Source organism: Pseudorca crassidens, chromosome 20 (genome assembly GCF_039906515.1).
Source record: "Pseudorca crassidens isolate mPseCra1 chromosome 20, mPseCra1.hap1, whole genome shotgun sequence".
Lineage (NCBI taxonomy): Eukaryota > Metazoa > Chordata > Mammalia > Artiodactyla > Delphinidae > Pseudorca > Pseudorca crassidens.
The window spans coordinates 8,961,470-8,976,476 of NC_090315.1; the positions used below are offsets into that span (position 1 = coordinate 8,961,470).

The 15,007-nt window shown below is 55.3% G+C and overlaps 3 protein-coding genes across 17 annotated transcripts in view; 2 read left to right on the forward strand and 1 right to left on the reverse strand.

The window, feature by feature from the left end:
* The first annotated feature begins 553 nt into the window (after window positions 1–553).
* On the forward strand, window positions 554–7,170 carry TULP2 (TUB like protein 2). The gene is made up of 11 exons (XM_067718252.1): window positions 554–585; window positions 1,040–1,091; window positions 1,513–1,639; window positions 2,318–2,455; window positions 2,700–2,816; window positions 3,553–3,635; window positions 4,299–4,610; window positions 5,751–5,863; window positions 6,385–6,499; window positions 6,585–6,683; window positions 6,916–7,170. The coding sequence occupies exons 1-11, from the start codon at window positions 554–556 to the stop codon at window positions 7,156–7,158; spliced, it is 1,431 nt and encodes a 476-aa protein (XP_067574353.1). The 3' UTR covers window positions 7,159–7,170.
* Window positions 7,171–7,352: 182 nt separating this feature from the next.
* Window positions 7,353–15,007, forward strand: part of PLEKHA4 (pleckstrin homology domain containing A4) — a 30,858-nt gene continuing 23,203 nt past the window's right edge. For 10 of the 15 annotated variants that reach the window (XM_067718227.1, XM_067718230.1, XM_067718241.1 and 7 more), the window contains exons 1-2: window positions 7,353–7,497; window positions 14,887–14,976. In XM_067718227.1, the coding sequence (XP_067574328.1) occupies window positions 7,483–7,497; window positions 14,887–14,976 (105 nt within the window). In that variant the 5' untranslated portion in view covers window positions 7,353–7,482. Of the gene's footprint in view, window positions 7,498–13,714; window positions 14,427–14,886; window positions 14,977–15,007 lie in introns of those variants that run through there. The other 5 variants (XM_067718228.1, XM_067718236.1, XM_067718229.1 and 2 more) reach the window with 3 other exon arrangements.
* Window positions 9,043–12,426, reverse strand: PPP1R15A (protein phosphatase 1 regulatory subunit 15A). The gene is made up of 3 exons (XM_067718245.1): window positions 12,176–12,426; window positions 9,900–11,273; window positions 9,043–9,463 (listed from the first exon to the last, which is right to left on the reverse strand). The coding sequence occupies exons 2-3, from the start codon at window positions 11,262–11,264 to the stop codon at window positions 9,191–9,193; spliced, it is 1,638 nt and encodes a 545-aa protein (XP_067574346.1). The 5' UTR covers window positions 11,265–11,273; window positions 12,176–12,426; the 3' UTR covers window positions 9,043–9,190.

Below are 15,007 nucleotides of genomic sequence, written 5' to 3' on the forward strand. Positions count from 1 at the left end.
TTGCTTTGTTGGAAGTGGAACGTGGGGAGCCAGGAGGGAGGGGATTAGGGCAGGTCCCAGTGGGAATCCCCCCTCCCTCTAAGCCCTCTTTTTCCCCCCTGCTTACTTCCCAGAGACCCAGAGATTATGTCACTGGTTCCCAAAGATAGGGTCAGGTACGTTTAGAAATTGGCCAGAGAGGCAAAGAACTGAGGTGGGAATGTGAAAAGCCTCTCCAGGCACGAGAGGAGGAAAGGGAGTCTCCAGGATCCTAGGGAGGTGGGTGCTGGGGGTCTAGAATCACTGGGGATGGGGTGTTTGGGGTCCAGAGTCCTGAGTTCTCATGTCTGGGTGAAGGAGAGAGGTAGGTATTTGGGGAAGAGAGAGCTGGACTCCTGGGCTCCTGATAGTGACGAAAGCTGGAAACAGGCTGCTGGGTCCCTAGCAAGTGTTGGTGCTGGAATTCGGGCTGCCTGGGCCAGGGGAAAATTTAAAGCTTAAGATCAGGTGTTGAAGGGAAGAGTCCATTGGGATGTTGGGTCTGGGTCCTGACTCCTCATTTTCCTTCTCCAGGATGTCTCAGGAGAATGACACATGGAAGAAAGAGTGAGTGGGGGAAATGAGATGGGCAGGGGTGGAGATGGGGGTGCAAGGGGGAGCTCAAAGTCTGATTATGCCCACACCTACTCAGCTCTGGTCTCATAATGATGTTTGCAGGTTCAGCACCATTGGCCTTGCAGGAAGGGCCTGGGGGCTTGGATTTCTGGGTCCTACCTAAAGGGAGGGAGCTATAAATGAGGACTCCTGGGTCTGAAAGAGGAAGGGATGGGGGGTTTGAGTCCTGGGACAGGAGGGGCCTGGGATCTCTGACTCCTGGATTCTAGACAGGCCAGTGCTGTGAGAAAGGGCTTCAGAACTGGTGGAGCAGGCTCAGGTTCTGCCTCTTCTGTGTCCTCACAAATGTTCAGAACCCTAAGTTGGTCAGGGGGAAGAAGGGGAGGGGCTCTTGGGCAACCAGGGTGCCCTGCTTGCTGTCACTGTGAACCTGCACCTCTCTCAGGGCCCTGAGGGATGAGCTTGCCGCCATGAGGCTGCAGAAGCTGGAACAGCAGGTACTGTGCTCGGGAATCCTGCCACCCCCGACTCTTCCATCTTCCATACCTCCCCAGGGGCCCCACCCCCAGGACTTGCTCTGGGACTCCTGGTCCTCGTTGGTTCTCTCGGAGCCTCAAGTTTTGCAATTGGGAAATGAGAAAATAGGAATTTGGGATCTCAAGTAGCAAACCTTGGTGATGAGACTCCAAAATTTCTAAGGAACAAGGTTTCTGGAGAGCAGGACTCCTAGGTCCTGGGGGAGGAGGGGCCTGGGAGCCAGGACTCCTGGATCTAAGGAAGGAGTTGCTGAGGGACTGAAGGCCTGGAACTCTCCCACCGACGCAGGACGCCCCTTGCCCCAGGCCCTTTCACCCATGTCTTCTGGTCCGGTTCCAACCCTCCCATTCCCGCCCATACACCCTTTTCCCGCTCGCGCAGCGGCGGTTGTTTGAGATGAAGCAGCGACGGAAGCGCCAAGAGCCCCTCATGGTTCAGGCCAATCCTGACGCTTCCCTGCGGCCCCGGCGACCGCGGCAGCGGGAGGAGCGCTTCTCGGGTGACAGCGGTGAGGAAAGGTTCCCAGGGTCGGGCAGGAGCACAGCCCTGGAGGGAGGGGTCTGTGGGAGTGCGGAGCCTAAAGGGCTTAGACGGGAAGGGCCTGGAGGAGCCCTGGTGCGGGGACTTGTAGAGCACGAGAGCGGGGCCTGACAGAACCCTTGGGTGGAGCCCAGGAGAGCCTGGGTGCAGGGCCTGTGAGGGCCCAGGGGAAGGACCTGTGAGAGTTCGGGGGCGGGGTCAGGGAGAGCGCGGGTGCGGGGTGTGGTGCAACTAGAGGTGGGGCCCGAAAGAGTCCTGTGATTGGGCTTGTTAGAGCTCCGGGGCGGAGCCTGGGGCAGCTGGGGACCGCCCAGAAAGTGCTGGGGCGGGGCCTGGAAAAGCTCCGGGTTGCAGTTAGGCAGAAGAAACCTCACTGCTGAAGTAGGCGAAGCCCGAGGACTGGGACTGGGTTATTTAGAGCCGAGGTACTGGAGAGCCCGCGTGAGATTGTTTACACGCGGAATCGAGACAATTTAGCGGTAGGGCTGTGCTTGTTTGAGTCTTGGGATGGAGTTAGGGTCCTGAGTGGGTCTTGGGGGTTTGGGTAGTCAGTTAATCAGGGAAGATATCTCGGAGACCAGTGAGGAGGCGGATCTTCTCAGATGACCGGAATTTGTACATCCGGCCTCGCCGTACCTTCTGCCAGGCCCCGGGAACCCTTTCCTTCAGGAGAACGTGCCAGAGACACATCTGCGCCCTGGTGCCCGCAGTGTCCTGAGCACCGTGAGCTGCGGTGGAGATGGCAGTGGCGACCGTGGACCCCTGGTATCGCCGACAGAAACAGGTAATCTCAAATCCCTGGGCCGCCTATACACTGGAACTCCACTCCCACTAGAACCCAGGAGTCTGGAACCTCAGTCCTTGCTCTCCAAAGGACCCCCAGGGGCCCCGTTTCCTTCACACCAAGGAGTCCAAGTCCTGAACCTTCTCCTTCTCCAACACGCAAGAATCTGAATCTCCAGCCCTCTCCTCCCCCAGTATTCAGAAATCCCAGTCTCCAGACCCGCCCCCCCCATCCTGATTACCAGGCAGTTCCGATCTCGAGTTGGAGGAAGTCTCCGTGGAGGATATTCCTGCCTCACCACCTCCTTATGAAGAGCCTCCGGGGACTCGGCGCAGGGGTTGGCCAGCCCGCCAACGACCTGGTAATTTCTGGGACATTGGGTGAAATCTGGTCCCCTGGTCCATGTGGCAAATCCTCCCCCTTTTTGGTAACAGCTTTGTCGAGATATATTTCACATACTATACAATTCACTCATTTAAAGTTTACAATTCCATGGTTTTCAGTATATTTACCAAGATGTGCAACAATTACCACAATGAATTCTAGAACATTATCATCACCCACAAAAGAAAGCCCTATACCTTTTATCAGTCAACCCCCCCCACAATTTCTCCCAGACCTAAGTAACCACTAATCTAATTTCTGTCTCTTTAGATTTGCCTATTTTGGATATTTCTATATTTATATGTAGAATAATACAGTATATAATCGTTTGTGATTGACTTCTTTTGCTTAGCATGCTTTCAATGTTCACCTATGTTGTAGCATTATCAGTATTTCATTTCTTTTTATTTCTTAATATTCCACTATGGTGACATTTCCTTTTATTCTCATGACATGATCAACGATTTCAATAACAGGACTCTGGGTTACCACTCCAAACTTCGCTCCCTCCTCCCGGATGCTCTCTGTGGGACATGGGAAAGAGAGGACTCTAACTACTCCCTGTCCTTAGATCCAGAGAGCAGTCAAAGACAGTAGGGTTCGGAAACCCAGGGGTTCTGGCCTTCTCCAGCTAGCACTGATGACCTTGTCCCGAGCTCCTGGGACCCAGGTGTCCTGAGCTCAGTCTTCTTCGGGCTTCTTCCACCCTTTAGGGGGCAGTGCGGAGGACGAGAGCGAATCCCAGGATGTTGGAGATGAACACGAGGTGCCCAGTCCGAGACCAAACCCTGGAATGGTTGGTGACGGGGGCCATGGAGACTTAGCCTCCAACAAGGTGGGAGGTGGCACAGGCAATAAGGACATAGGAGGAGGAGGGCTAGTTTCGGACTCTAGTGGGGACGGGACTCTAAAATTCTGCAGCCCAGTCAAGGGCCCTTTTTACTGGTGAGTGGAACCTGTTATGTTTGGGCTAGCAGAGGCGCACCATTTATTGAGTCAATCTAGAGGATTTGAATTGATGTGAGTATATACATTAAAACCCAGCCCCTCGAAAGGCAGCGAGCTTTGGAAAGGGTGAGAAAGGGCCAACTGGCCCTCACTTTGCTACTGATGAAAGTGAGATAGTTTCAGTTGAGTAGACCCAATGAACATTGGTATTAGAGGAATGGGCAATGCTTTCAAAGGCATTCTCCAATCGGTAGGTGGAATGGGTGTGGCTGCAGAGGGAGGCTAATGGTGCTGGCCAATCAACACTTGAAGAGGGCTTGGTGGGGTGGGCCCCTTGAATGTACTGGCCAATCAGAAAGTGGCTTAGATGCTTGACCAATAGACAGAAAACTCGGTCGAAAGAGGGCGTAACCCTGAGTTGGAATGGCCAATCGCTAGTTGGCAAGGCGTTGTGGGGGGGAGGAGGGCGGGTCTCGGCTGTCCCTCAACTTGAATTTGGCACGTGGGCTAGGGCGAAGACCTGCAAGAGAAGAAAGAGGAGTCGGAGTCTACAGTGAGGAACTTCCCATGGGCGACCGACGAAGAGGTGTCCGAGGCCCCGGAAGGCGCGGGCGGCGCGGGCAACAGCGATGTGGGGAGCTCGCTCCGCTGGCCTCCCCGCGCCCCAGGCCCTCGGCTGGGCGAGGACATGGAAGCGTATGTGCTGCGGCCAGCGCTGCGCGGTCGCACGGTGCAGTGTCACATCAGCCGCGACAAGCGCGGGGTAGACAAGGGCATGTTCCCTTTCTACTATCTCTACCTGGAGGCGGCCGACGGCCGAAAGGTGCGGTCTGGTAGCCTCGGAAGCAAGTCCCACCTCCCAAGGGCAAGTCCCGCCCCTTTCTGAGCGAGGTTAAGACTTAGGCGAATCCAGGCCTTGCTCGTCATTGAACTAGGACTAGTCAGCTCCAGCGCCAAGTCCTGCCTTTCACAGCACTAGGATTCTTTCCTCTCAGAGCCCGATAGGCCCTCCCCATCCCATAATCCAGCCCTGTCCACTCTCGAGTTGGGCCCGCCTTTCTCAAGGCTAGGCCGCGCCCTGTCGGAAGGTCCCAAGCCCCACCCCTTACAGACCCTCGTGAGGTACTGGCCTCATCTTTTTCGATCCAAGTCTGGTCCCTCAGTGAGCCTTCTGTGTTATCAGGCCCCACCCAATCCTGGGACAGGCCCCGCCTCTCAGGAGCCAAGCCCCTTGCTTCGTGGATTTTCCACCCAAAGCCAAGCGACCCCCCTCTCAGTCTGGCCATTCCTGTCTCAAGTGTGGCCGCTTCTCCTCAATTACTCATTCTCTCCCAGAAAGAGGCTTTTCCCCTACTCAGTGCCAGACCTGGTTTTTCCCCGATGAAACACGTACTGAAGTCCTGCTGCGATGTTCCAAGTGAGGCTCTTCCCTATTCTCCAAAGCCAGGCCCTGCCTGCCAGTCAGGCTCGCCCCTCCCTGGGCTCAGCCCCAACCCTGAACCCAATGGCCGAAGGAATAAGAGGCAGATATTAAGATGTGAAATGGGGCTTCCCTGGTGGCGCAGTGGTTGAGAGTCCGCCTGCCGATGCAGGGGACACGGGTTCGTGCCCCGGTCCGGGAAGATCCCGCGTGCCGCGGAGCGGCTGGGCCCGTGAGCCATGGCCGCTGAGCCTGCGCGTCCGGAGCCTGTGCTCCGCAACGGGAGAGGCCACAACAGTGAGAGGCCCGCGTACCGCAAAAAAAAAAAAAAAAAAAAAAAAGATGTGAAATGAAGCTCCCCATTCAGGACCCAGCTGATGACTTCCTTCAGTGAGAACCGCATCTCCCAGCAAGCCTTGGGACGCTTATTGCTCCATTACCCTTTCCTCTATCTTGGGGACCTGGTGTTTCCTTGTCTTTGGACCCCTCGCCCTAGCCAAATACCAGAAATCGATTCTAATGGGCTGTTTCTCAAATCCACAGCACTTCCTTCTGGCTGGGCGCAAGAGAAAAAGGAGCAAAACCTCTAATTACCTCGTCTCCCTGGACCCCACAGACCTATCTCGGGATGGGGAAAATTTTGTGGGCAAAGTCAGGTGGGCAGAGTCCTGATGTGTGTGATAAACAGGTGGCAGAGGGCCGGGGGTTGGGGGGGGAAGGGGACAATTGAACTACATTTCCCAGCGGGCTGTAGAGTACAAGTTCCACCTGCCCTACAATTTTTTCTCTTGGGGACTGATGGGTTTTGTAGTTCTTCAAGTTGCAACCCCAGGGTGGTTGGGAATAGAACTGAAGGCTTTGGAGCAGAGGCTGGCATTTAAGACATTTGACTTCTTGAGAGACACGGGGCTGGCATTCCTAAGTTCCTGTGGGAGAAGAGGGCTGGGATATGTGAGTTCTTTTGTCTTGGAAGGGCGTTCCTAAAGGGCCAAGGCAGGAGGCTAAAATCATGGCTCACCAAAGAAAGAGAGGGGGCTGGGACTAGATACATGGAACATGGGACATGAATCTTTTGTAGAGGATTGATTGGAAGAGTTCATGAGATGACATGGGAAAGCAGTTAATGTAAAATAGGAATAATTATTATGTTTATCTGACCACTTCCCTCCTGGAGCAGATCTAATATCTTGGGCACCAAATTCACCATCTTCGACAATGGGGTGAATCCAGAAAGGAAGAATTTTGTCCCAGAGACTGCTCGGATCAGGGAGGAGCTGGGGGCTGTGTGTTATGTGAGTGTCCGGGAGACGAGAGAGAGTGGAGCAGGACGGTGGGGAGGGAGAAAGAAGAAGGCCAAATGGAGCATACTACCCTCAGGAGACCAACATCTTGGGATTCCGAGGGCCCCGGAAAATGACTGTGATCATTCCAGGAATCGACGCCCAGAACCAGAGAATCAGTGTCCAGCCACAAAATGTGAGTCCGCCAAGGTTGAGTCTCTGGGTCAATGGGGAGGAAGGGCTGGGGGACCGGCCATAGGTCCTAAGGGGAGAGGGAGCCGATGGACTGCATAAGGTCATATATGAAGCCGGGAGGACTGTGTCAGACTTGTTTCTCAGGAAGGAGAGCCTAGGGACTCAAAATTCTGCGTCTGGAGGAAAAAAGCTTGTTGGTAGTTGGTTAACCACGTCCCCACTTTACCCTCTAGGAACAGGAGTCGCTATTGAGTCGCCTCCAACGGGGGGCCAACCAGGGGCTGGTCCTGCTGCAAAATAAAGCCCCATCGTGGAGCGACGAGAGCGGCGCCTACGTGCTCAATTTTCATGGTCGCGTCACTAGGACCTCGATCAAGAACTTCCAGATCGTGCATCCGGATGACCGTGAGTTCCTAGGAACTGGTTTACCTGGGCAAGGGAGCAGGACAAGAACTACTTCTCCCATTAGCACTTGAGCGTTTTTCTAGGCAGGGCCGACTCCGCGCTATTGCAAAGCCTATTGGGAAGTGTAGTTTACAAGGCCCTCTGCCATATAAACTGCACTTCCGGAGGATTCCGCGCATAGTGAGGGCGCCGCACAGCCTCTCGGGAGTCGTAGTTCTCGCGGCTCAGAGGCCCGCGGCAGGGAAATGACACCCGCTCCCCTTAGTTCCTGACTTCCTTCTCAGCGGACTACCTGGTGCTCCAGTTCGGTCGCGTAGCCCCAGACACGTTCACCATGGACTTCCGCTTCCCACTGTGTCCGCTCCAAGCCTTCGCCATCTGCTTGTCCAGTTTCGATGGGAAGCTGGCATGTGAGTAGTTCAATGAAATACTCTCATCAGCTTGTGTGCCTGCTCATTTGGAGAAAGGGCCCCAGCGTGCCTTCTTTTGTACCAGTTTACGAATAACCAACACTTATTAGACGCCGCCTGAGTGCCCCGTCCTGTGCTCTAGGCAGTGGGCTGTTCGGCAGCACTTGCTCTCCTGAAATCACAGTCCGATCATGGGGGATGGGTCTTAAACAACAAAAAAAATCAAAATGCTCGTCTGCTATGAATGAGGAAGGCACACAAGTTGGCTGGGTCAGAGCAAGATATCTCTTAAAAAAAAAAATTTCATCTACATCTGAAGAATCACAAGGAACTAGCTGAGCCAGAGGGGTCAGGGACGGGAACAGACAGTAGCCACAGCTCATACAGAGGTCTTAAGGTAGAAGGGGGCTTGGTCGGTTTGGGAATGAAAGGATAGTGTAGCAGGAGCCTGGGGAACCAATGGGGAGGGACAAGGTGTGAGGCTCGATAGGGTGCAGGATGTTTGGACCATTCTTTTTTTTTTTTAATTAACTAATTAATTTTATTTATTTATTAATTTTATTTTTTATTTTTGGCTGTGTTGGGTCTTCATTGCTGTGCGCCGGCTTTCTCTAGTTGTGGCAAGCAGGGGCTACTCTTCGTTGTGGTGCGTGGGCTTCTCATCCCGGTGGCTTCTCTTGTTGCGGAGCATGGGCTCTGGCCACATGGGCTTCAGTAGTTGCGGCACGCAGGCTCAGTAGTTGTGGCACGCAGGCTCAGTAGTTGTGGCATGTAGGCTCTAGAACGCAGGCTCAGTAGTTGTGGTGCACGGGCTTAGTTGCTCCATGGCATGTGGGATCTTCCCAGACCAGGGCTCGAACCCGAACCCGTGTGCCCTGCATTGGCAGGCGGATTCTTAACCACTGAGTCACCAGGGAAGCCCCCCACCCCCCACCCCCGGCCACTTTTGTTTGAACTGCTGTGAAGAGTTCTAAGCTGGTGAGGTAAAGTAGGATGGGTAATTGGAAGACATCCATGAGAGTGAGAATAAATACTAGCCAACACTTATGTTATTTGACAAACATTGTTTTAATTATGACTTCCTTTGGGGCCTTACAAACTCATAAGGTATGTGCAATTGTTAGCCGCATTTTACAGATAAGGAAACTGAGTCTATGGACACATGATTTATAAATGTGAAATCAGGCCCACTCATAAATGTGAAAGCCTTGAGGAACTCACCACATCTGCCAGTAGGAGGATGAGTCTTTGTATTCCAAGGACACACAGAAAACTGGAGCTTAACCCTTTTTTGGTGAGTCCAGTTCCCAGCTGCCTTGGGGAGATAACTGTCCGGGGTTTAATCAAATATAGGTGGAAGCCAAAGAAAAACGACAAAAGCCACCAGTCCTTAGTTCAAAAGAAGCCTCGGAATGGGAAGAGGGATGATGGGAAATGTAATTTATCCTCTATTGAGAGGCTCGCCTTTATGCTGTTCTCTCGCAACTGTTTTGGGGACCCAGGAGTAGTGGATGGTGTCAGTTCAGACACACACGGAGACGCTGCTCACTATGAAAAGCTTTATTCCTTATATAAATCAACACTTAAAAATAAATAGTTAATAACATGAAAACTACTTCATCTTAGCCACGCCTCCCACTGAGGTCCAGGCAAGGAGACACACAGGGAGGAGATGGAGAGGCCAGAATGTGGCTCAAAGGTGTGGTCTGCATGGGGACATGGGTAAGGTCGGGGTAGGGGCAGGTATGGTGGCCAGAGAAGTGGGAGGGTTCCCGAGGCGTGCCCAGGCCCTGGCCCGGGCGGCAGGGGTGAGGTAGGGACCCAGCTCCTCTTGGGCTTGGGCGATGCGTCGGGCAAAGCGGCTGCGATCCCGGGCGAACTGCTCCCAGGGGCCTCTGCGGGCGGCCTGGGCGGGTCCCGCCCAGACAGCCAGGAGATGGACGGAGACCTTCTCAGAGAAGCGCACCTGGAGATGGACCGTCACAGACATGGGGAGACACAGAGATACAGACACAATATACAAACGGCCACAGGTTGCGGGGTGTGGGGAGAGGCAGGGAGACAGAGAGAGAGAACCAAACAAAAATTAGCTGCACAACAGCGCTTGTTATCTGGCTAGTCATTCACCCACCAGCGGATCCTCCATCTGACTCACTGAAGATGGAGGTAGTTCCCTGGGGTTGACATCAGCACAGCTGCTCCTTCATCCCACAAGGGCCCAGCCTCTTGCAAAGGATTGCATTACAGTGAACACAGCCGTCCCAACGGAGCTCACATGCAACCCTCTGCAACACGGGGGACCCAGGAATCGGGGCCTCCAGCCCTTTGGCCTCCAGGCCCAGGAGTTTCAGCTCCCAGCCCTCTCCTCGCTAACCTCAAGAATCTGAGCCCTCAGCACCCACCTTTCTGGTCTTCAGGGGAGGCTCAGGGTCCCGATGCCTGGTGGGGGTTTCTGCAGACTTGAGGCGCATTTGCAGACGGAGGGGCAGCCGAGGAGGAGCCCAAGGAGGTGGGGCCTTCTCTCCAGGTAAATAGATGGCCACTCGGAAGGGGCAGGGCTCAGCTTCTCCCCACTCTGTGGCAGCTTCCCCTCCCTCTGTTTCCTCTCCAGGCTGATATATCCGGTCCCTGAAGAGGGCACTCTGGGTCTGAAGGGAGGGACTTGGTTCCAAGTCAGCTGCTTCTGATTCATCATCTTCATCCTCATTCTCACCCTCACACTCAGTTTCCTCCTCTGTGTCCTCTCCTGGTCGGTACACCCAGGCCCTCAGGAAGGCACTTGTGTGTGGGATGGAAGAGGAAGCCTCAGCTTCTCCTGAATCACTGTCCTCCTCCTCCTCTTCCTCCTCTGTGATCTCACTGGATTGGTGCTGCCAGGTCCTGAGCAGGGGGCTCTGGGCTGGAACTGGGGAGTGTGGCTCTGGGTCAGCTTCTCCTTTCTCAGCTTTTATGGGCTTCTCCTCCTCAGGCTCCTCTCCTGACCAACACTCCCAGGCCCTGAGGTGGGAGCCTGCAGATGGGGGGCAAATGGAGGTCTTCGTGGCTGCTTTATTCTCTGTTCTTTCTTCCTCTGTGGCTCCATCCACGGGGCAGCACACCCAAGCTCTGGGCTTGGATCCCAGAGCTAAGGGAGAGGCAGATGTTCTAGGAGCTTCTTTATTTACAGCTTCTTCATCATCCTCCTCTTCCTCCACCCCTGGACAACATTCCCAGGGTGATGGAGGAAAAGAGAACGTGATCACTTCTTCATCTTCAGTAACCCCTTCTTCCTTAGATTCCTCCTCCCCAGGAAGGTCTTGCAGGGATGTTACCAGAAGGCTGGGGCACAGGGGAGCAGGCTGGCCATCCATAAATTCACTTCCCTGCTCTCTAGGGATACTGGTTGCTTCTTCCTTGCCATACTCTTCGTCATCATTATCTGAAAGTCCCCAGGCTTCAAGAAGAGAACACTTGGTTTCCAGGTCAGGGCAGGCCCCCCGGGATGCTTCTCCATCCTTCTCAGCTGCTCCACTGTCTCCAGTCTCCTCTTGAGGGTGCCTGCCCTTGGGGGCATGGTGAGTGGCCAGAGAAGCCTTAGCTTCTCCCTCCGGGACAGCTTCTCCCTGATCTGTTTCGGTTACTGCTTCCACCAACCAGGGCTCTGGAGATCTTGGGCCTCTCAGGTGGCTCCAGGCCCAGCTGAGAAGGCCCACCAGCGGGGACACGAGGTAGAAGGGGTGGGTATCCCTCCAGGGGGCAGGCTGATGGGGCACTTGGCCTGGGGCCATCTGTCTGGACTGGAAAAAAGGGAGAAAAAAAAGGAATCAAGTGGGGCTTCCCTGGTGGCGCAATGGTTGAGAGTCCTCCTGCCGATGCAGGGGACAAGGGTTCGTGCCCCGGTCCGGGAAGATCCCACATGCCGCGGAGCGGCTGGGCCCGTGAGCCATGGCCGCTGAGCCTGCGCTCCGCAACGGGAGAAGCCACAACAGTGAGAGGCCCGCGTACCGCAAAAAAAAAAAAAAAAAAAAAAAAGGAATCAAGTTTAGAAGCCATTTAGGGGATAGTATCAGAGGATGACCCTGAGTCATAGCAACGGAAACAGTAACACAAATAGCAACAGGAGAGTCCCTGCCCCACATTCCTTTCTGATCCCAGCCACTCCCATCTCTGTCCCTTGTTTCGCCACCTCTTCTCTCAATACCCAAGAGTCTGGGTCTCAACAAGCCCCTAGCCCCACCTGCTCTCACCCATTAAGTCCTAGTCCCAAGAAGAGAGAACACAGGTCCTCTACTTGCTTCTCTTGGGGACAAAGTCCTGGTCCCTGCTTCTCGCCCCCTCCTGAGGATTGACAAATCAGACCCCCATCACCCTCCTCCCTCGGAGACTCAAAAATTCCGATCCCCAGATGGTTCCTTCATTGGGGACCCAAGAGCCTGGCTCCCAGAACCCTCCTCCGTCTGGCTCAGGACTCCAAGTTCCCAATTCCTTCTGCTTCCGAAGTCTGAGCCCTAGGGTCCGTCCCACCCCTCCATACACAAGAGTTCAGGTTCCCAGGCCCTCCTTAGGACCCAGGAATCCGGGCCCCGAACCCTCCTATTTCGGAACCCTGAAGTCCGAGCTCCCTCCTCATGACTGACCAGCAGTCTGACCCCAGCCCCCAAACCCCTGGGGACCTACGTGTTCCGACCCCCCAACTCACCGGCTCGGGACCGTGCGTCACCCTGGGGGCAGGAGCGCCGGCTGGGGCTGCCGCAAGCGATCACAGGTTCGGACGGCTCGGGAGGCCAGCGCGTTCATCTCGCCCTCCGGCGTTGGGCTCAGGGACTCAAGTTGTCACCGGCTGCTGCAAGTGCTGTCGCGACAAACGGGCGCAGGATCGTGCCGGGAGACGCAAAAAGACAAACAAGTGGGAAACTAAGCGGGTTTGCGCTGACGCTACCCGCAGGGCTTTTATAGGCCAACGCTGCCGGACGTGCTAACGCCAAGAGGGGAGGCGGGGTTTCGAAACGTAAACGTGAGGATCTGAACGGAAAACAAGGTTGGACTTCTCGCGGAGATTCCGGGCTTTGTGACGTCACGGCGGCGGCGGCGTTTCCAAGCGTGGCCACGCCCCAAGCAAGAGAGCTATCTCGCAAACGCGTGAACTGCTTAAGCAGTGAGGGAGCTCGCGTAACCCCTGTTGCAGACAGATGCCTCCCCCCTTATTTAACCAGCAGGCCCCACTCTAGAGTCTCCCACTTTCCCATCCGGTCGGCTTCCTACCCGGTGTGGGAGAGTATTATTGTTTCCATTTCACAGATGGGGAAACTGAGGCTTGGGAATGAAATCACTTGCTCAAGGTGGTCACAGCAGAGTCTAGATTCATTGCAAAAAAGACAGAATGTGTAAGCCCCCTGAAGGCGGGCACCTTGCATTGCTCACTGCCTGGCACATAGTAGGTGCTCAACAAATATGTGGTGAGGGGATACGAAACCAGAAACTCGGACCCCTTCCCTGTCTCAGGCACAAGGTTCCACTCTTAGGTTTCACCTGCTTCAAATTTGTACAAAACCTCTGCTTACACAAACTGAAATTCTGGCTGGGGAGCACCAACGGAACCTCATGGGAGAGTGGGGTCTTCTGCCACAAATTCCAGGCCCAGGGACACAATCCCAGTCCCGCCGCACCACCCACCCCTGACCTGGTCCGTAATGTTTTCCCTCAAAATACACCCAGAACCCGTGTCTCCCTCCTGAGGGGGTCAACCTCAGTCTAGAAGAGAATTTTCATCTGAATCTGAGGTGGAGATTGACACTGGCCATTTGACCATTCTCTCGCCAGCACCCAGGGATCAGGGGCCACTCCCTCCTCACTGGAGGTCCATCCACTTAAAGCCACACTTCCAGACCCCCAGCTCTATTCACAGCTCCGGAGTCCTGACTCCTAGCTCACACCTTCCCAGATACCCTGGAGTCTCAGCCCCCACCCCTTCCAAGATCCTAGCCATCTCCTTTCGGGGGAGTGGCGTGGTGCCCATGACTTAGGCCCCTGACTACCACCAGCCCACTGAGGCCCTGGAGTCCAGGCCCAGCTCCTACTCTCCAAACATTTAGAAATCCCAGCTTCAGCCTCTATGGGACCCTGGCTCCCCAGGCTCCAGCCCAACAGGGACCTAGGAATCGGGGAGGGGTGTGTGTGTGGCCCCTCAGCATGGGGTCAGCTGAGCCAGAGGTCAGGCTGTGGTGGGGAGGCCAGGAGGGGCGGGGTCAGCCGGGATTGGGAGGGGAGGCAGCCGCGTGGGCGGCTGGCAGACGGAGGGAAGGACCCGCAGAGAGGAAAGAGAAACTGGGAGAGCGGGGAAGAGAGAAAGTCAGAAGGGAAATCTGAGCGAGGAGGAAACAGTAGACGTGGAGGGCCACGGAGAAAGAGAAAGAGATTGAGTGTACGGGAGAGAGAGAGACAAGGGGGAACAGAGAGGGAGAGAGCGAGAGCGAGAGCGAGAGAGCGAGAGACAGAGAGCGAGAGAGAGAGCGAGAGAGAGAGAGAGAGAGAGAGAGAGAGAGAGAGAGAGAGAGAGAGAGAGAGAACGGGATGGAGACTTAAAGAAGAGACTCCATGAGTCCCAGAAAAAGATTTGGACAGAACCAGAAAGATTGGGAGAGAAAGTGATATGGGGGTGGGGATGCTGCCGAGGAGGGAATGAGTAAGAGAGAGATTGGAAGAGACAGAGATTAGAGAGTGAGAGAGACAGAAGGTGAGACTGGAGAGAGAGACAGTATAAGAGGAAGGTAGAGCGTGAGAGGAAGACTCACTATCAGAGACAAAGAGACAAAAGGGTGTGAATGAGCAGGTGAGAACTGAGGGCTATGAGAGTCATCCCCTAAGGGGCAGAGGAGGAGGGGGACTGTGCCTGGGTGTCCCAGGTTCCACGCTGCCCTCTTGCGCTCTCTGTCCTTGGGACCCCAGAGCTGGTAAGTTCCCTGGCTTGGCTGGGCGGGAGGAGCTGCCTGGGTGCACATTCCTGGTGCCCGGGTCTCAGTGGGGATGTTCTGGGGGTGCACGTGGGAGGGCAGGAGACAGGTAGCTGGGGGGCGGCTGGAAAGGGACAGGGAATGGGGGGTCTTGAGCACAGAGAGGGTCAAATTCCTGGCCAGCGTGCAGGGGGGGGCAAGAATAAAGGGGCTCCTATTCTCTGTCTCTGGCTGCAGACAGCTGCCCCCTCCCTGCAGCTGCCAGTGCCGCCCACCTCTCTTGGCATCACTCTTGGTATGCGGTCCCGGGCCAGGGCCTCCCCCAGTCCCCCCAGGCCCCAAACAACAGGCTCTTTCTCCTCAGCCTCCTCCGACCTGCAAGCCCCTGACCCTGTCTGTGTCCCCAGCCGGGTCATCTGCAGAGAGGCACACACAGCCCCTTTTCTTCCCTCTCCCCAAGCCCTTGATGGAGGAAGGCAGACCTCGGAGCAGCCTCAGCCTGGCCAGCAGCGCCTCTACCATCTCCTCGCTTGGCAGCCTGAGCACCAAGGTTCGAGCTTCTTGGTGGGGCTGGGGAGGAG